General features: G+C 39.6%; 2 protein-coding genes across 2 annotated transcripts in view; one reads left to right on the top strand and one right to left on the bottom strand.

The window, feature by feature from the left end:
* CFAP77 (cilia and flagella associated protein 77) overlaps positions 1-20,882 on the top strand; it is a 185,580-nt gene that overhangs the window by 118,906 nt on the left and 45,792 nt on the right. Inside the window, exon 4 of the mRNA XM_072632786.1 lies at positions 5,348-5,453. Coding sequence (XP_072488887.1) covers positions 5,348-5,453 — 106 coding nt within the window. The remainder of the gene's footprint in view (positions 1-5,347; positions 5,454-20,882) is intronic.
* LOC140526903 (large ribosomal subunit protein eL36-like) lies at positions 7,586-8,204 on the bottom strand. Its single transcript, XM_072643547.1, has one exon. It carries the CDS (start codon positions 8,169-8,171, stop codon positions 7,854-7,856), a length of 318 nt encoding a protein of 105 aa, XP_072499648.1. The 5' UTR covers positions 8,172-8,204; the 3' UTR covers positions 7,586-7,853.

Here is a 20,882-nt window from a genome sequence, read left to right on the forward strand (position 1 = left end):
ATGCTTAATACTTTCGGATTTTTATCACCTACATATTTGTACATAATTCATTCAGTAGATATTTAATGAACATCTGTTATATGCAGGACCCTGTTCTAGATACATCTTCAGCCCAATGCTAAGCATGTTTAGAATTAGGACTGAAACCTTGAAAGTTTTTAGTCATAAAAAAAGACATGGTTAGTATGGATTCTGTGTTGAGTCTATTTGATTATACTCTGTCCTAATTGTTAAAAATTTCATTAGGTAAGATAAATACTTTGATTATTGAATACCGTATTTGACTGGTAAAAACATCTGCCTTCACAATGTAAAACAAAGAAATCACTATGTTATATTCAAGAACAGGAATCACTTAGGCAATGAGATTTCAGGGACACTAATAAGTCTTCCTCCCATCTCCAAGCCTACCTCAAGGTACTTCTCTCACTAGTCTCTGAATTCTAGCATTACTGATTCATTCTTTTGTGTTAAACTTGTCCTTTCTCCTCTAGTCTTTAACAATAAAAATACTGTGCTCTTATGAGGAAATGGTCCAGTAATTCCCTGATATCTTAGAGTGAATCAATTTATCAGATCACTTTCTTCACTAACAAGAAAAACTGTAGTGACTTGAGAGTTTTGGGAACATTGTGGTGTGGTAGAAGGGAGCTTCAAGGAAGCTAGAGGGAAGGTAACCTCTATGACTGACCCTGATTGCAGCTGTACTAAAACCTCAGTAGAGATAAAGTACAGAATAGTGCAGATGTTCCCAAGCTTATTTGACTTACCACCCCCTTTTCAAAAAAAAATTACTCAATGCCCCCCTGGAAATCTTTTATCCTTTGACTTTTTTTCCTAAAAGTTACATCATTTCAAAACATAAATTTTTAAAATAATGCATCTTAAATTTAATAATTTATTATAAATTTATGTTTTTTCCTGCATTGAAATTTTGATGATGCAATATTGTGTCATGTAAACACGCGCAACACAATCTCCTGCCAACGTTTGTTTTTTAAGACTTATTGGTAGACTTGGTCACTGATGGATTGTAACTTGCATTTTGTGTGTTTATTTGGAAAATAATGTAATCACTGCGACTTTAACTCTGTTATGTAACAGATGAACCATGTATGAAATTCTCTTCTTTTCTTATGCTTCCACTGCCCCCTTATTTTTATTCAATGCCCTTCAATTGCACAGGAGGCTACCAGTGCCCCCCCCCATCTTTCCAGCACCTCCAGGGGGCAGTACTGCCCACTTTGGAAACCTCTGGTTAGTGGATAGACTGTGGAAATTCTTCTAGACATGGAGTCAAGTTCAGATTTGGCTTCTGATAACAATGTAATATTGAATAAGTCACTTAACCTCTCTAGTCTTCAGTACAACTCCCTACGTTGTAGGTGGAATGGGATTTAGGTCAATGGAGGGAATGCCTACAACAGTTTTTGACATAATCCACAACAATAGGATATGGGAACAATCCAACCCAAGGCATATTATTCTTCCTGAGCAAGATGGTTCAAAGAGTTTCTTCTTCTGCAAATTTTAATGGATCTACCCAGTCTGTGCCTGAGACTCTGAGAAAACCATTATCTAAGCTGAGCTTCAAGACCTCTAGTGAGGGAAAATCCATCAGAAGCAGCCCATTCTAGTTTGGAATGGCTCTGTTAGGAAGTTTTTTTCTTGCGTTAAGCCAAAAGCTGCCTTTGTGCAATTCTCACTCATTATTCCTGTGGGTTCTAGCCTCTGAACAGTCTCCTTGTCCCACATAAGAGCTCACTCAAAAGCAGGTACCATTCCCTATCCCTCCCTCTCCTCCCCCTCCCTCCACTCCAGTCTTCTCTCCTTTAAGCTAAACACATCTGCTTCCCTCATGGATCATGATTTTATGTTCCTGCCCCATCCCGATCATAGTTCCTCTAGATTCTCTCCAGCTTCTAAATGGGAGAATATGGAGCAAATTTATATGTTCTATTACTACTTTTCCGTTTATAGTGTTTAATTAAATGTCTTTGTTTTGAAAAAAAGTGATGGCTTTCATTCATAAGTAGTTTGAACATTTCAAGAAATCTCAAACAAGTTTTTAACTGCTAACTTTTCTATTTGTATTATTTTATACCATAAGCCTGTCATCAACTATGTTTTTCATTTACCTGATTTTACTTATGTGGGTTTAGTTTAGTATGTAATGTATACCATACTTGCAAACATAACCACATTGCTTTAAAAAAAAATTCTAAGATTCAGACTTCACTTTAAATTATACTCTTTGCCCCTCTACCCTCACCCCATCAAACACCACCCATTAGTCTAAACTGGAGAGGAAGGATGGTTGTGTTGGGTTTGACCTAAGAAATGTTTAGGGCTTGGATCTATGTCATTGGCCGGTTCCACTAATCAACTCCTATACCCCATCCTTTCCAATTTGCATCCCTTTCCCTGACTTTGGAATAGGGAAGGGAGCATGACTCTTTTGGAGGAGGGGGACTTCTAACTAGAAAAAGGTAAAGGCATAAAGCTGTAGTACTGGCCTGTTGTAAATGGTCCGAGCCAGCTGCTGGAGGAACACAGAGAATAGCAGAGGCTGGCCTGGCTGCCTGAGATATATGCAGTAAAGAGAAAGGGAGGAGGTGCTGAAGGAGCTCTTCTGATATGAATGGCCTCTCGGGGTAGATATTGCTAGATTATGCCTCTGGTATCATTAGAAAACATGACTATAAATTAGGCTGTTCTGAAGCATGGGGTGTGTAATAATTAAGTAATAAAAGTCACCACAGGGGTGAAGGAACCAGAAAACAAAAGAGCCACTATTTGTGGATGTACTGCTGGCTTCTGCCTCCACTATAAAAAGATCATCTGGCCATGAGTGGCATTTCAAAGCTGGTGGCTGCTCTTGATTCAAATGGTATCCTACTGAAAGCCTGGCAGCCCAGGGAAGTCAAAACAGCTTCCCAAAGGGAGGCATACTTCTACCAAAGAGAATCCTAGCCAGGAGGGTATGGCAGGAGGGAAGACTAGCCCAAGGTGGTCTTCTGTTCCTCAATACCCTGTGCTTAGTGTTGGGATTCATCTGTTGGTCTAGATAGACACTGTCCCAGCAACTCTGAATATTTAAAAATAGCTATCCTTGTTCAATCTTGCTCTCCTTAAGCCTTTTCTTCTCCAGGCTAAACAGCCCCAGTTCCATCAATTAATACTCATATGCTATGATCTTGAGACCCATCAATGTAATTCCAGAAATGTGGCACCCAGAAATGAACACCAGATGTGGTCTGACCTGGGAAAAGTACAGTGGGGACTATATAGTGCTCTAGTCTTAGACACCATCCCTCTCTTTATATTGCATAAGATCTTTTACTGAACTTACAATCTACTAAAAAACCTCCAAAATTTTTTTCAGACAACCTTCTGTGGACATCATTAGATGTTTCTCCCATCTAGCATTAAGGCAGTTGATCCTTCGAACCCCAGTGTGAAACTTAACATTTTGTTGCTGTTGTTCAGTCGCTTCCATCATGTCCAACTTTTCATGACTCCATTTGGGGTTTCCTTGGCAAAGACACTGGTCTTGTTTGTCATTTCCTTCTCTAGCTCATTTTACAGATGAGGAAACTGAGGCAAACAGGGTTGAGTGACTTGTCTCGGGTCATATAGCTAATAAGTGTCTGAGGCCATTTTTGAACTCAGGTTTTCCTGACTCCAGGCCTGGCATTCTATCCACTACTTCTCCTTGCTATCCCAACATTTATCCCTGTATTTTATCTTATTAGATTTGTCCTATTAATTCTAACCTTACTCAGAGAGACTGAGGAAGTTTCTAAGGGTTAAAGTCAGCGGGGAGAAGATAGAGATTAGAAGGAGGTTAATCAACAAGATAGGTAGGCTGCTCCATAGGCTACTGGCTAAATTTCTGAAAGCCTCCTAGGGTTCATCTGATTTTGTGCTTCCCCATCTGTCTATATTTTTGTTGGTACACTTGTATAATGTTTTATGATTATTCAACACAATTTTACATAGAGCATGTCCTTTGACTTTGTGAGACAGCAACACATTACCCCATTTTGCAGATGAAGAAATTGACACACAGTAAGGTTTTTTTGTTCAGAGTCATTCAGCTGGTAAATGTCAAGTGATGAGGCTGGGTTTGAACTCAGATACTCCTGACTCCAGGGTCTCTATCCATTGTGCTCCCTCACTTTCCCCATAGCAAGTTTAAATGACTTACCTAGAGTACCACTAGTACCACTAGTTCATGGCAGAATTGGAATTACAATGCAGTTCCTATAAAGCCAATTTGAATGTCATTTCAAGGATACCATGCTGTCTTTATCAAAAGTAGTATTCTCTGTCTATTCACTGCGCAGTGCCAGTTGTAGTCAGGTCCCCAATGAGCCTACAGTTTCATCATTATCCCTGTTTCTCTGCCATAAGAATTCACTTTGTTGGTAGGCAGTATGGTGCAATGGAAGGCACATTACTTCTGGAGTCAGAGGACCTGGATTTATATCTAGTCTCTGGGGCTTACTGTGTGGCCCTGGGCAAGTCACTAGACTTCAGTTTCCTCATCTACAAAATGGGTGGGGTTAAACTAGATGGCCCCTGACATTCCTTCAAGATCTAGGTCATCATTCTATGAATTGCTGGCCAGCAATTGAGACCGTCTATAAACTATCCCTCATGATATGGCCACTTATTCTAGGGGCTTCTTCAGGGCAGCTTGGATGACCAATGTAGACTCCCCGAGACTCCTTGAACCAGAGTCATTTAGGCAGTTGACTGACCTTAACTAAAATGTCTTTTTTCTCCCCTTCTACTTCAAAAGCACATCAGCAATAATGAGCAGCTGCTCTCTGGGGGTATTCAAACATCACCTTGTAGACAGAAATTAGAAATTTTTTGGGCAAAGATACTGAAATGATTTGCTTTTCTTTTCTAGTGTGCTGCCATTTTATAGATGAGGAACTGAGACAAATAGCGGTTAAATGACTTGCCCAGGGTCACACAGCTAGTAAGTGTTAGAGGCTGGATTTGAATTGAGATCTTCCTGACTTCACACCTGGTGCTCTAATTTCATGGAAGGAGGGGGTTCTCATTTGGAATCCAATTTTTCCATGATTCACAAAGTTCCAACTGGGGGACTTTATAGCAGTGAGGAAGCAGATCACAGGAGTGCATATGACCAGTATTTGGTAGATGCACCAAAATGGTTTACCAACAGGAGGCCCTGTCTGTGTCATTCCCTAACTCCTAGGGATTTCTGAGAAAGTGGTTGGCCAGCTTGTACTTGAACAGAGGTGTGGTGGAAAAACCCAATGGTTGGCTTTGCTTTTTCCTAAAACCATGTATGGGCTCTTTGTTCTAGGCCTTCCACGCCCTTCTTTGATCTGATGCAGCACAAGTACCAGCAGCTATGGATACAGGAACAAAAAGCAGCCCAAAAGGCCATTAAAAAGGAGAAAAAAAACAAGGTAACACTTGAAATCACCTTTAAATACAAACTTTTGGGGAGAGTTGTGTCATCGTTGTTTTTCATCCTAGCCTGTCTATGACACTGTGATTCCAGAGAAAGTGAGATGCTGATTCAAGCCCTTCTGATACTTGCTTTTGTTGGGGAAAGGGTCAAGTTCTTTGTTTCTCTGCTGACTAGATGCGAATACTCCGAAGTCTATTCTTTTGTCATGTTATAATAAGGCTCCTTTCAGTTCCAAGTCCTGTTCTATTTTTTCTATGTGCTGTTATGACATAACATAATTATTTATGAGTGCCTTTTTCCTCCCTACTCAATTGTAGGGAGTCTTTGAGAGTATCACCTAGGTCTTGTTTCATTTTTGTCTTCCCCAGCTTCTATATTGTGCTAGAATACACTATTAATTGATGTTAAGAATGATCAATCAAATGAACTGCCTGCCTCCTGAAAGTCAAGGTTTTTTGTTCTCATTTTTAAAATAAGTTTCTCTTTATACCTAGGCAAGCATTTATTGTATCTACTATGCTGGGTACTGTACTAGGTGCTGGGTATACAAATATAAGGAATGAAACAATTCCTGCTCTCAAGGAGCTTACATTCTTTTTTAAAGTATGTAAATAGTATTTTATTTTTTCCAATTACATGTAGACAATTTTCAACATTCATTTTTCATAAGATTTTGAGTTCCAGTTTTTCTCCGTCTCTCTCTCTTCCCTTCCTGCTCCCCAAGCAATCTGATGTAGGTTATGCATGTACAACCATGTTAAACATATTTCCACATTAGTCATGTTGTGAAAGAAGAAACAGAACAAAAGGGAAAAAACACACAAAAGCCAAGTGAAAATAGCATGCTTTGCTCTGCATTCAGATTCCATCAATTCTTTCTCTGCATGTGGATAGTATTTTCCATCATGAGTCTTTTTGAACTGTCCTTGGATCATTGTAATGCTGAAAAGAGCTAAGTCAATCATAGTTGGTCATCACACAATGTTGTTGTTACTGTGTATAGTGTTCAAGGACCTTACATTCTCTTATCGTCCTAGATGCTGAAAGGCCTTCCTGCCATCAAAGAAAGACAGATGGCCCAAGCATAAAACCACTTGACCTAAACTAGGGTAGAGATGACTTTTGTTCTTTCTGAGAAAGTGTTTGTGAAGTACATTAAGCAAATTAAATAATCACAGGCCTGTTCAGTCTACTAAAGAGAACAAATTGTATTAAGGACTTCAAGGAACAACATTCAATATGTGTCACCAACAGGATGCTGCTAATTAACAACCGATTCTTATCTGTTCATTACAGGAAGCCTGGAACTAGCTGCTAGACTCCATTCAATTTAATATTTATTAAGGGCCTACCATGTGCTATGCCTTGTCGTAGGCCCTAGGAGCATAAAGGCAAAGCAAGACATAGTCTAGTCCTGACGAAGGTTACAGTCAACAGGTGGCAAATAGATGTATTCACAAACAATTATAATGTAAATCATAATACAATCAGTTCCTTGAAAAGGTACAAATGGAATGTGTGAGAAATTCAAGGAAGAAGAGAATTTCAGTTCAATTTAAAAAGCATTTATTGTGTGTTACATGCTGGGATGTGATGACAAAACCAAACAAAGTTTCTGCTTTCAAAGGGCTTATATTCTTCTAGGACAAATAGAATGTTTTTTTTTCATAGAGCTGTAGAACCTCAGAGTTGGAAGAGACCTTAGAATTCAATACTACCTGAAAATTAATCCTCCCTGTCATATCCCCAACAAATGGCCATTTCACCTCCAATTAAACACTTCAAAAGGCATGAACTCCCTATCTCCTGAAACAGTTATTTTTAAAGAGTTTTAATTTTTTTTTTTTTTTGGTGTCTGGCTATCTTTTTATTGAAATTATGAACACATCGATCCCCCGTGGCAACTTGAATATTTTTCCCCTGAAGAGCCCCTGAAAATGGAGATAAGAGCCTGATCCATATTCACTGCCTCTTTTTTTGTTGGGGAGAGTGGGAAGGACCACACACGGTACGTGGACTTCTTTGACAATTTTTTGTATCTGGTGCTTAATAGTGCCTATCCTATAATAAGCACTGAGTAAATGCTTGTTTTGGACCTCATCAAAGAAGACTGTCCTCACATCACCATCCTTTTGTGTTCGTGTATTCTTAGGTTTTTACTTTTTTATCCATTCATTTAAACCTCAAAAGAAGCCCTGGCCAAGACAGGATTTGAATCCAACTTACTGCCAACCTCAGAATTCTGTGCCTAATACCAGCTCTTGGGCAGCGCTTTCTCAGTCTTTCCCAATACCTCCCCAAATCCTTAAAGTGTTTGATGAAAGTTTGGGTCCAGAACACAAGCCTGTTTGTCAAATCTTTATTGGGTAAGTGGGGAAGGTTGGCAGGGTCCAGTTTAGTCCTTCTTGGCAGCAGCCTTCCTCATGGCAGCTAGGTCATTGCTGAGCTCCTCTCTCTTCCTCTTGGCCTGGATATGAGTTCCCACCCTTTTTTTGATGAACTTAAGGGCTTGCTTATCTTTGGAGACTTTTAACAATTCCATGGCCCGTCTTTCATAAGGGGCAAATCCACACACCTTCCGGATCATATCTCTCACAAACTTAGTGTGTTTGGTCAAGCACCCATGGCGGGGGCAGTGTTGCAGCTTGGAAACGTTTTTGGTGACTTTGTGGCCCTTGTTGAGGCCCACGGCCATGGGATATCGGATGGCCATGGCTGTGGCTCATAGCCCCAGTGGCAGCCACAGCAGAAGGGCAAGAGTTTTAATTTTTTTAAAAAGTTCCTCATTATGTAGCTGATATCTAAGTATTATTTTTGTCCATAAGTACTTTTTTCTGCCCTTTGGGGCAGAATAAACTTCATCTTTCCTCCATGTAAAAGCTCTTTAAACAATTAAAGACAAATTGTTTAGTCATTTCAGTCATGTCTGATTCTACATGACTCCAGTTGGGGTTTTTGGAAAAGCCACTAGAGTGGTTTGCCATTTCTTTCCCCAGCTCATTTTTCAGAGGAGAAAAACAAGGCAAACAAGGTTAAGTGACTTATCCGGGGTCATCTAGTGTCTGAGGCTGGATTTGAACTCACAAAGATGAGTCTTCCCCAAGTCCTCTCTTCTCCAGGCTAAATAATTCCTCATGTGGCATGACTTCAAATCTGCTTACCATCCCAGCCTATCAGGAAAGATTGAGTTAGCATTTGGTTCATAGAATCTCTACATCTTATAATTGAGAAGGACTGAAGAGGCTCCCACCTGAATATGAATCCCTCCTACTGCATGTCCAAAGTGGTCATCCCTATGATGTGGTCATCCAGTCTTTGTCTGAAGACTTTTGACAGAAGGAATCCACCTCCTTTAGAAGCAACCCACTGCATTTTTGGATAGCTCTAATTGTTAGGAAATTTTTCCCTACATCAAAACTAAATTTGTCTTTCTGTGATGCCCACACATTGTTCCTTCTGTCTTCTGAAGCAGAGTCAAACAAGTCTAATCCCTGTTCCACAAGACAGTCTTTTGCATATTTGAACAGAGCTATTTTGTCCTTTGGATCTTGTTCTCCCTAAACATCTTCTCCCTGGTTCCATCATCTGATCCTCATATAGCATGATCATGAGGCCTTTCCACATTCTGGTTGCCCTTCTCTGGACACTCTTTAGCTTGTCAATATCTTTCTGAAATGGAAGGAACACCCAGAAGGAACACTACATGTGGCCTGCCCAGGGCAAAGCACAAGGGACGGTTCAGTGTCCTACTCCTGGACACTGTGACTCTTCAACTGAAAATTATTTTTACTAAGTTTACTAAGGTTACTAAGGGTGCCTATCTGAAAATATACATAATTGGCTTGAGAGGCACAATTCTAAGTTCATTCTGTTCCATACTTCCCACCCACTATTAGCTTCTACATAGTTTTCTTTTTGTATGTAGTCCCATTGAAGCAAAGTAACTATTTGTTACACAATAGTCCATGTGTTATAAAGCTACACTTGTGTTCATGGTACTATTGAGATCTTCTGTAGTATGCACTGAATTTGAGCCCTGCTTTTGACCCTACTTCTTATTTGTTGTGTAACCAGAGCTGAATCATTTCATTTCTCTGGTTTTTTGATATCTTTGTCTATAAGACATGCTGTTTGGAATGCATTTCTGAATCGTGGCCTAAAAGAATCTGTGTAGCTTAAGGGTAGCAGGAGAGGTAGAAAGCCAATATTCTTTCCATAAACCTATCATGGCTTCTCTGTATTTGGACATTAGGCAGGGAATACTGTAAGTACAATTTATTTTCAATAAATCTTAACATATGTTCTGCTGTATCTACTGAATTCAGCACCTATTATTGTGATGCATATAAATTCAGTACCTTTACTGTGCTCATGAACCCCAAATCCGCCACAACCAAAACATGTTGGATAATCCAGTTATTATATCAGGAGTCTTAAAGTGTTCTGTGTACTTACAGTATTACAGCAGAATGCCCAGCACACATCACCATAACTGCCAAGTATTCAGCTGTGCAAAATAGCATGTTATAGTGCTTAAGTACAAATTGGAGCCATGATTTAAAAAAATAAACAGTAAATACTTACACATAAATGGTTTAAGTTGATCTACTTCCTTGGACCCATGGTAATAGTTATTTTCCCAAACCCAACAGAATCATTATACCAAATTGTCAGTTCCACTGTGTGAATAATAGTTTGTAATAAATGAGTCCCTTTTCTCAAGAAAACCGGAATCTCTTGAAGGTCAAGTGGTCCAAAATGCTGTTTGATGACGTATTCTACGTGGTGTATATTCACCATTTCTATTTTTTGTTAGAATGCATTTAAATTTCTGTCTTCAATTCATTGTACAGGACAAGCGTGAAAGCTCCCCTTACACTTCTTAAGAACACTGGACCAGGCACCCCTGAAGAAGGCTTTGCCACCCCTACCTTTAGCAACCTTCCTCCAGCAGTCATTTGTCCCAGTGGACGTGATATTAGCTTTTCTATGCCCAGTCTGCATTATTGTTTTCCCCTTACTATATCAAAGGCACAGTCACTGTGCAATCAGCTAACTTGCCACACTATGAGTGTTCTTAGGCTTGTGGCAGCGGGGGAGAGATATGTTTTGCTGTATCATGGATTCCAAAGTAGGTTTCTCTAATGATAATAATTTTGCTAAGTCATTTTTGACCCATATCTGACTCCTTGTAACCCCATTTGGGGTTTTTTCCTGGCAAAGATACTGGAGTGATTACCATTTCCTTCTCTGGGTCATTTTACAGATGAGTAAACTGAGGCAAACAGGGTTAAGTGATTTGCCCAAGATTATACCGCTAGTAAGTGTCTGAGGCTGGATTTGAACTTAGGAAGAGGATTATTCCTGACTTTGGGTCCAGCACTCTATCTACTTCCTCACCTAGCTGCCCTGAAACCCTGATACAAGTCACAAATTCCATCATATTTCATGATTTTCACAAGGCAGTCTCCCAGGGCTTTGAATTCTCTCTGTGTCAGATTCCCCAGATTTAGCTGCTGAGCAGGTTCTCACAGAATCCAAAGGGTAAAAGAGAAGTGACTGGCTGCACCACCAGAGCTAAGATGATCAGTAAAATACCTCCAAAACTATGTATGCTTGTGCACTCCTCCAAGAATCACCTACTTACTTATCCGGGCAGCTAGGTGGTGCAGTGGATAGAGTACCAGGGCAAGAGTCAGGAGGACCTGAGTTCAAATTTCACCTCAGACATTTGACATTCACTAGCTGTGTGACCTTGGGCAAGTCACTTAACCCCAATTGCCTCATCCTGGGTCATCTCCAGTCATCCTGATGAATATATGGCCACTGTATTCAGATGGCTGTGGAGGAGAAGTGAGGCTGGTGACCTGCGCAACCCTCCCTCACTCAAAACAAAGTCAAGTGCAAGTCATGTCATTATTTCTCTGATGATATGGCCTTCTTCAGCAATGAAGGACGAACACACACTTACTTATCCTTAAAGACAAAGTTAAAAACTAGTAGGGAAATAAATATCTGATGACATTCACTGAGTTACCTTGCCAGAAGAAAAGCAGCCCTTGTTCCTTTGGAATTTGAACTATAGGATCCATTATGATTTTATGCTGCTTTGCTTACTTGCATGCTAGACTTAGAATAGTTGTTTGACTCTCTTGATGGGAGCCACTGTGATCTTGGAGATAATAGTGGCAATGCCACCAGCCAGGGAGTTCTTGGTGAAGGAAATGGCCTGTTCTGTCATGGTTACAGAGGAGGCAGATGGTGGACTTGGAGGGCAGACCTGGTACGAGAGGGCTAAAAGCTATGGAACATTTTGTTGCCTGCACATTCCCTTGCTACAGCTTAAACTAAACAGCCACTATACCTCTCTTAAAGTAACCTAAGATCTCATACTGACTTTACAATCCAATAAAATCTCCAGGGTTGGATTTTTCTTTCAGACAAATGACTATGGACATTGTTAAATGCCTCCCCCATCTTGTATTTGTGAAGTTGATCTCTTGAACTCAAATGTAAGACTTCACATTTGTCCCTACGAAATTTTAGCTTACTAGATTTGTCCCCTCATTCTAGGTTGTTAAGATCTATTTTTTGGATCTTGACTTTCATCTAATGTATTAGTTATCCTTTTCAGAACTGAGTTTTCTTCAAATTTAATTAAACATGCCTTCTATGCCTTTATCCTAAGTCATTAATAAAAATATGAAGCAGCATAGTGCCAACCCCTGATCCCTGGAATACTCCAGGAAGACCTTAGTCTACCAAGCTGATATTGAACCAGCAAGGAGCACTCTTTGAATGCTCCCAGTCAACTGGTTCTGAATCCACCTAATGGTATGATTGTATAATCCAGGTTTTTCCATCTTATCCAAAAAATTATAAGAGACTTTGCAAAAATGTTTTGCTAAAACAAAGTAAATAAAGTAGATAACATTCCCTTGGTGTGTTATTCCAATAACCATATCAAAAAAGGAAATGAGATTAACTTGGCACAATATAATCTGTTCATGAAACTTTGCTGGCCCTCTGTATTCATACTGCTTCCTTTTTCTGGATATTGATTAACTGCCATTTTAATAATATGTTGTAGAATAATATGTTGTTGCCAGTTAAAGTTAAGAGCTCTGGCCTAACATTGGCAAACTATGTTCTCATTCCACTCCCCCCCACACATACTTAAAAAAAGTTGGAACATGTAAATGGAAAGAGCACTAGAATGGGCATTAAAAGACCTAAGTTTGTGCTATGTTGTTATTATTGAGTCACGTCCAAATCTTTGTGACCTCATATGGAGTTTTCTTGGCAGAGATACTGGAATGGTTTGCTATTTCCTTCTCCAGCTCATTTTACAGAAGAAGAAACTGAGATAAACAGGGTTGAGTGACTTGCCCAGGGTCACACAGCTAGTAGGTGTCCGAGGCTGAATTTGAACTCAGATCTTCCTGATTCCAGGCCTGGGACTTTATCCACTGTGCCACCTATCTGCCCGTTTATCCTCTTCCTTCTGTCTTTTTTGAATGTCCTTTAAAAATCCAATTTGGTTAATGAGTTTCCTGTGATTCCACATATTTCTCTTTAAGTAACTCTTCTTTCTTTCCTCCTCCTTGTAATTGTTTTCATTTGTATCTTCAGAATTTCAATCCTAAGAGTTTTTCATACTTGCTGAACTGATTTCTCCTATAGAATTTTGTCATAATATTACATGTTTCTTTAGTTCACCTTACGTGTAACCCATTTTGACCATTTATTCATGGACATCTGATGCCATGAGTTTTGTTGCTGGCTCAGTACTCAAATTTTTGTCTCCTGTGAGTTTCTGAGCATCTTTACTGCTGTTTTTCTTTTTTCTTCTTCATTATAGCTACTTTCCTTGGCCTGATGACTACACACACAATTTTCTCCCTGCTCCTTCTGTTCTAATTTAAGGCTCTTGATTAGATTTGTAAGACTCTGGTCAGATACGTGATTATCAGCCCTTTCTTGTTAAGTATGCTCCATCCCTGGCTAAGAGCCTATCATTCCTATATTTTAAACTTTTATCTAGAAATCCAAATTCTCTTCTCAGACTTAATCTTCTTAACTAAGTGGACACTTCCTATATTTGCCTTTCTCTTCTGAAGTGTGATGAAAACGCTCCCTGTGCCAACTTCCAGACTTCTCAGTTTCCTTTGTTGGATCTTCATGGAGGTCACACCTGCTGAAGGCAGGTATCCCCAAGGACTCTGTCCTAAGCACTCTTCTCTTCTTCCTCTATATGATTTCACATGGTTTCAATGATCATCTCTATACTGAGGATTCTCTGATCTCACCTCTCTTCTGACTTTCTGATTTGCATTTTCAGTTGCCTATTAGACATCTAAAACTGGATGTCCTGTAGACATCTTAAACTCAATATGTCTGAAACTGAACTCATTATATCTCCCTAATTCTGAACTTCCCTATTTTCATTGAGGCCACCACTATCCTCTTAGTCACTCAGGCTCACAACCTAGGTACCATTCTTGATTCCTCACTCTTTCTCACCTGCATATCCAATCCATGCCAAGTCCTGTCCATTTTTATCATTATGGTGTCTCTTGTATATGTCCCCATCTCTCTGATGTTGCCACCACCCTGATGCAGACCCCCATCATTCCATCCCTGGACTATTACAATGACTACTACTATTATAATCGGTCTCCCTGCCTCTTCAGTTTTTCTCCACCCCAGTTGTCAAATTGATCTTCCTAATGCTCAGAACTGACTGACCAGGTCACCCTCATTCCTTTTTTTTTTTTTAATAAACTCTAGTGGCTCCCTATCACATCCCAAATCAAATATTACATATATATGTATATATATATATAAAATATAAAATTTTCTGTTTGACTTTCAGAAACTTTCATAAGCTGGCCTCTACCTATCTTCCTAGTCTTCTTAGACCTTACTCCCATTTGTATACCCTGTGATCTAGTCATACCGGCCTCCTAACTGCTCCTCACACAAGACACTCCATCATTAGGCTGGGCACTTTTACTGGCTGTTCTCCATGCCTGGAATGCTCTGCCTTTTTATCTCTGCCTCCTGGCTTTCCTAGTTTCCTTTAAGTCCCAGTTAAAATCCCATTTTTTTCAAGAAGCCTTTCCTAATCTCTCTTAATGCTCATGTCTTCCTCCTATTGCTTATCTCCAATTAATCCTGTATATATTTTGTTTGCACACAGTTGATTGCATGTTGTCTCCTCCACTAGCCTGTGAGTAGGAAGAGTTTTTTGAGTTTTTTCCCCATCTTTATATCTCCAATGTTTTAGCGTAGTGCCCATCATATAGTACATACTTAATAAATGTCTATTGACTGACTGACCAACTGAAATTTAATATTTTCTTCCATTATTTAAAAGTGATATTCTGAGAAAGGATATATAGACTTCACCAGACCGACTGAGCAAGATCTTCAGTCCTTTGTTGTCACTAGCTAAAGTTACTGTGTATCTATGACAGTAATAAAATGACATTTCTTTCTTTAAAAATTCTGTAATTCAGATCTTTCAATAATTCAAACTTTTTTTTACATTTAATTCAAATTCAAAAGAATGATCCTCACATTTCTCTGTATAACCCATGGCTTAGAAGTGGTATACCTGTGCTCCTCAGTGAGAGTCCTAAATTACCCTCCTCTTTACATAGAACCAAGTTAAATTTTGGGGAACTTCTCTCTATTAACATCAATATGTCTCAATTTTGCTTCTACTAGAACTAATTCATGGAAACATTTAAATTTCATTCATTTTTAGCTCTCTTCTAGTTGATACTCATTACCTAGAACAATAAACTCCTAGTATCATATGAACAATTAGCATATTTATTCAAAACTATTTTTTATCTAGACCTATTATCTCTTTGGCATAAGTAGCTCACAGTGAAGAAATTCCCTCCATCAAGGCAAGACTGCAATGGTTCTGCAATTCATAGTCTTAGAGGGTTTCTGGGGTATCTGAAATGATAAGTGACTTGCCCAGGGTCACACAGTCAGTTTATATCAGAGATAGGAGGTGAACCTAGCCAGGTCTTCCTGACTTTGAGGCTGATTCTCTATCCATTATGTCATGCTGACTCTCATTACAAAGTGTAATGAACAGAAACCGGGCTCATCCCCAAGTCCCATAATCAAAGGAACAGTGCCAGCTCCCTCAACCTCATATAAATAAAATTCACAGTACTGATAGAGGAAGTCTCAGGAGTTTGAGTACAGTTGGGAATTTAGGGGAGATAGCATCTGCATCTTGCCACTCACCTTCTTATTGGTTCTGATTGAACCTTTTTCTGGCACCTTCCCAAGCACACAATCTGCATCCCATCTCTCCCATCTCCTGGTCTTTGCAGGTCTTTAAATGGCACCATCAGATCCTGACAGCTTATGAAGTAAGTAATCTTGCTTATCTCAGGAATCCTGGGCACTTGCCCAGCAGCCCTGTCCTCTTTTTCCTTACCATCATCATTTGGGAGCCCCCCCTACCTCTACCATGACTACCTTCTTTCCTCCAAGCACTTACTGTCAATCAGTGCCTGTGCATTGTGGGTGACCTATTGGTCATCTATTGGTGACCCATGTCTACTATTCAGACAATTTTTCACTTATGTTGTAACCATATCCTTTTTCTCTCTAATTAGAAAGATCCCACACCCCTGCTTAGTTATGACAGAGCTCCACTGATTAACAAAAATGTATTTAATTTTTTTGGAGTGGGGGAGGGGGGAATATAAAGGGAAGGTAGTCCTCCTCAAAGAGCGTTCTCTGAAGTCCTAAAAAGAGGCAACACAAAATTCAGCAGCCTCAAGCCTCAAAAACTAACCAACTCAGCTACACAGAAGACCATTTCCCTCCAGCGGACATATTGACCAGCATGAGAATAAGTCTACTGTCTCTGCTCCTTGGCTTTTTCTATCTAATGCTAGCCCTCAGGAATCTGAAAAGCCAGCCCATTAAAGGATGGAATGCCATAATAACATTTTAGAGCAGCCAATGACTAGTTTATTAGTTAATGGCTCAAGGAACAGTCGAGTTAATGTGGTAATGACCAGTTTCAATGGGACGATTGTCATTACAAACTATGTTTTATAGCTCAAATGCAAAAGCCCAGTTTTTTTAATTAGCAGTTATTTTATGGCTACCCAGACTGGTGTGTTAGAAATCTATGGATACCTGCTCAGTACTGATGTCCTAGTCTCCCACCAAGATAGTCTCCCATCAAGCTTCTCTCCATTTTACAATGTAGGTATCTAAATAGAAAAAGTGTTAGGGTGGGAGATAGGGAAGAGTGTGGCGTCAGTCTAGCTCTGCTCCTGATTGGCTGTGTGAATTTGGGAAAGTCACCTTCTATCCCTGTACCTTTTCCAGGTGTAAAATAAAAAAAGTGGAACTCTAACATTGAGTATTTGAGATATATATTATTGTGGCATCATAAATTGTTCAGCTAGTGATGAAGTAATAGAGCACTGGGCCTAGAATCAGGAAGACCTAAGTTCAAATCCAGCCTTAGATACTTACTAGCTTTGTTATCCTTGGCAATTCAGTCACATCAACTTTGTCTGCCTCACTTTCCTTAACTGTCAAATGAGGACAATAAGAGCACATGAGGATAATAATAAAAACGTCTCACTGAGTTGCTGTGAAGAACAATTGAGATAATATTTATAAAGTGCCTGGCACATAGCAGACACAAGAAATGGTTTTTTTTACCTTCCTTTTCGCATTCGTAAATAGCCCTTTACCATCTGGCTCTAAGTCAGGAATGATATAGCATAATATTACAATCTAAGAATGCCACAAAACATTGTTGCAATGCTTTTAAAATTTTTTGCTTTTATTCTGAATTTAATAAACACACAAAGAAAAATGACACTTTCATATTCAAAGTAGAACAGAAAAAGGGGATTATATGTGAAAATGTGACTACTATGTATAGGTTGCTTTTTAAAAAAGTGTATATTCCACATATTAATTTCAAAGCTGTCCTGCTTTGTTTGTGTTTTATTCTGAACTTTATTCAGTTCTCTTTTGGGCATTCAAAAAAATGTTTCCATGATTTTCCTCCTCTTCCTCCTCCTCCTTCTTTCCCCCCTCATCCCCAAATACAAAGAGAAAAAAATCCTTGCAACCAATTGTTTTTTAACTTTTATACAGAGTCATAGACTCTTAGAGGCAACTTCTTTCAACTCCTTGTCCAATGAATGACTCTCTTCTGTAGCATTCCCAAATTATCTCATTTATCTCATTCAATCCAATCAGGAGGGAAAGGGGAATGGTAGAAGTGGTGAGCATTTGGGCAAACTGATGAAATATTCCCAGGACTGAATTAAAAGTCACCAAAGGAGGACCTTTAAGCAGAGATTATTAGGCTGAAATAAGGAATTTAGAATGGCTCTGCCCCAAATACAGTCTGAGGAGAAAACATTAGTACAGTTGCTGTTAAATTTATTCCTGGCTGAAGTTACACAATTATATTCTTGAAACCACAGAGGACCATCTATCCATCCAAAGTATTTGCAAGTGATCTATAGACAGATTGATGGGGATGATATATCACCTCCTTAAACAGGTGGCAATGATAAGGGCAAGGAGAGCATATTCCAAATGGAAAGAGGGATATGACCTGATTCCAAAATGGATTTGGACTGAGGGGAATTTGTCCAAGTCTCAGACTTGTTACCACTTGTGTAAGATCAGTAGGATTTTAGGATCATAGATCTAAAATAGTAAGGGATCTTAGAGTCAATTGGATACAGTCCATTCACTTTACAGATGAGGAAACTGAGGCATAGAGAAGTCAAGTGGCTTGTCCACTTAAGAGACAGCTGAGTGGCATAATGAATAAAGCTCTGGGGCTGGACTTTAGTTCAATTGTGGCTTCTGATGCTAAACCTGTGACCTTGGGCAAAAAACTTAGCCTCTGTCCACCTCTATTTCGTGTAAATTAGGGATAGTACATATCTTCCAGAGTTGTTGTGAGGATCAAATGAGGTGATATTTGTAAAGTACTTAGCAAAGTGTCTGGCATGTAATAGATGCTTAATTTGTTTCCTTCCCTCTCTTTCTTCCTCTCTTTCTCCCTTGCTCCCTCTCTCCCTTCCTTCCTTCCTTCCTTCCTTCCTTCCTTCCTTCCTTCCTTCCTTCCTTCCTTCCTTCCTTCCTTCCTTGTCCAGGATCATGTAGTTACTAAGTATCTGAACCCAGGGTTTCCAGATTTGAATTATATATACTTTCTGGAATTTTGTAAAATGAGAGGGTAGGACTGAGTAATTTCAAACATCCCTTCCAGGCTTAAATTTTATAATCTCACCCAGTATTTATTAATAGGCATGCTATGTGCCCATAGCCTTAGAAAGGGCTTGGATAGAGATAGAAGTATGTGACGTGCCCTTGTCTTCAAGGAAGTTATAATCTTTTAGGAAAGAAAATACTTGCTCATATGAAACAATTAGAAAATAATATAAAAGAATATTACTACGACCATTCAGGGCAGCTATGTGGAGCAATGAATAGAGTTCTGAGCGTGGAGTTAAGAAGACCAGGACTCAAATTTGGCCTCAGATATTTACTAGCTGTGTGACCCTGGGCAAGTCATATAACCCTGTTTGACTCAGTTTCCTCATTTGTAAAGTGCTCTGGAAAAGGAAATGGCAAACCACTCCAGTATCTTTGCCAAGAAAACTCCAAATGGAGTCACGAAGGGTGAGACATGACTGAAAATGACTGAATGACAAAAGTATTTAATCACAGAAATTGTTATTGATCGGCTGTGCTGTGGGGGAGGAAAAGAAGTATCAGACTTGGTTCTTACCCTCAAAGAGTTTATACAATAGAGAACTAAATCTAATCTAAGCAAGGGCTAAACTGTATGAAACAATTAGTGCTGTTGCTTGGCAAGAGGGGAAGTGGTCATGTGGGCTAGAGTTATCCAAGGGGGCATTTCAAAGCTAGATGTTTTCTCCCATAATGCCAGATCACTAAACAATTTCCTCAGAGAGAGGGGATAGGCCACTGTTCACCCTCTGCATCATACTCCATCCTTACCCCACTGTCTGATACCTACTCCCATACCACTGAGCTACCTGAGTACCACCAGGACCCGTCCTCTGCAAATCGTGAAATAATTGTCTTTGACACCCTTAGTCTTCTCATTTGGGGCTGTGGCTTTCCCTTCTGGTGACATTCTGAAAAACACAAGCTCTGCCATCAAATCCTATCTCTGTCACATATTACCTATGTGACTTTGGACAAGTTACTTAACTTTAGGCCTTGGTTTCCTTGTCTGTAAAATGAGAGAGTTAGACTAGATTGTTTCTAGTAATAATAATAGCTAACATTTTCATAGCACATTTTCATGTGCCAGACACCATGCTAAGTCCTTTACAGTTATCTCATTTGATCCTTACAACAATCTGGGGGCGGGGGGAGCAGTGTTCAGGTGCTATTATTTCCATTTTACAGATGAGGAAACTGAAGCAAACAGGTTAATTGACTTGCCTAGAGTCACACAGCTAGCAAGTGTCTGGAACAAATTTAAACCCCGGTCTTCTTGACTCCAGACCCAGTGCTCTCCCCACTGTACCAGCTAGCTGCCTCAAGGTACCTCTCAGCTCTAAATCTATGATATCTCCCCTCTCTGCTCAGGCATTTGGTGTCCTTCATTCTCCCTTGCCCTCCTATCCAAATCTTTTCTTAAAATACATTTTCTGAAACTCATTAACAATAAAACTTCCACTCACTAATTGACTCACTGTCCAAAGTCTGATACCCAAGCTTTCTCGCTGAAGAGTCCCATTATCCCAAGTTTATCTACTCCCTTCCCCCAACTAAAATTTCCATTCTCTCAGAGTGGGTGTTAAGAGGAAACTAATCTGGTTACTTGATTAAAGTAATTCACATTAAGGTATGAATGATTAATAAGCTTGAACAATCCCAGATAATCATTGCATTTTTAAAGAAGAGCTTGTTAACACAATGAATATCTAATGGATAGAGTATATCATTTGAGCATAGGGGACCTTCCCAGTCACCATCCTCCCCCCACCCTCTGCCCACCATAGCTTTCCTACCCCCAAGCCAAGGAAACAAAACACCCCTTTGGAACTCTGCTTTTGAAATATTGCCAACCCTGCACTAAGGTGTAAGTGACTGATAAAAGTTTGCTTTTTAACAGAGAGTATTTCACCTTAGACTAAATCAGGGAAGCTCAAGCTATACAATTGTAGACATGGGATAGGGTATTCTTTTGGATTTAGGGCCTTTCTTGACACACTGAGCACATGGACAGCTGCCTGCTTGGATAGGACCATCCCCAAAATAGCCGTTCCTGTCTTCCTTTTCCAAAGGAAGGACCCAGTAAGAACACGCTATCTGTTAAAATCTGATGCCAACTTGATTTTAAAAATAACCCATGGAT

The sequence above is a fragment of the Notamacropus eugenii genome, chromosome 1 (assembly GCF_028372415.1).
Source record: "Notamacropus eugenii isolate mMacEug1 chromosome 1, mMacEug1.pri_v2, whole genome shotgun sequence".
In the NCBI taxonomy this organism is placed as follows: Eukaryota; Metazoa; Chordata; class Mammalia; order Diprotodontia; family Macropodidae; genus Notamacropus; species Notamacropus eugenii.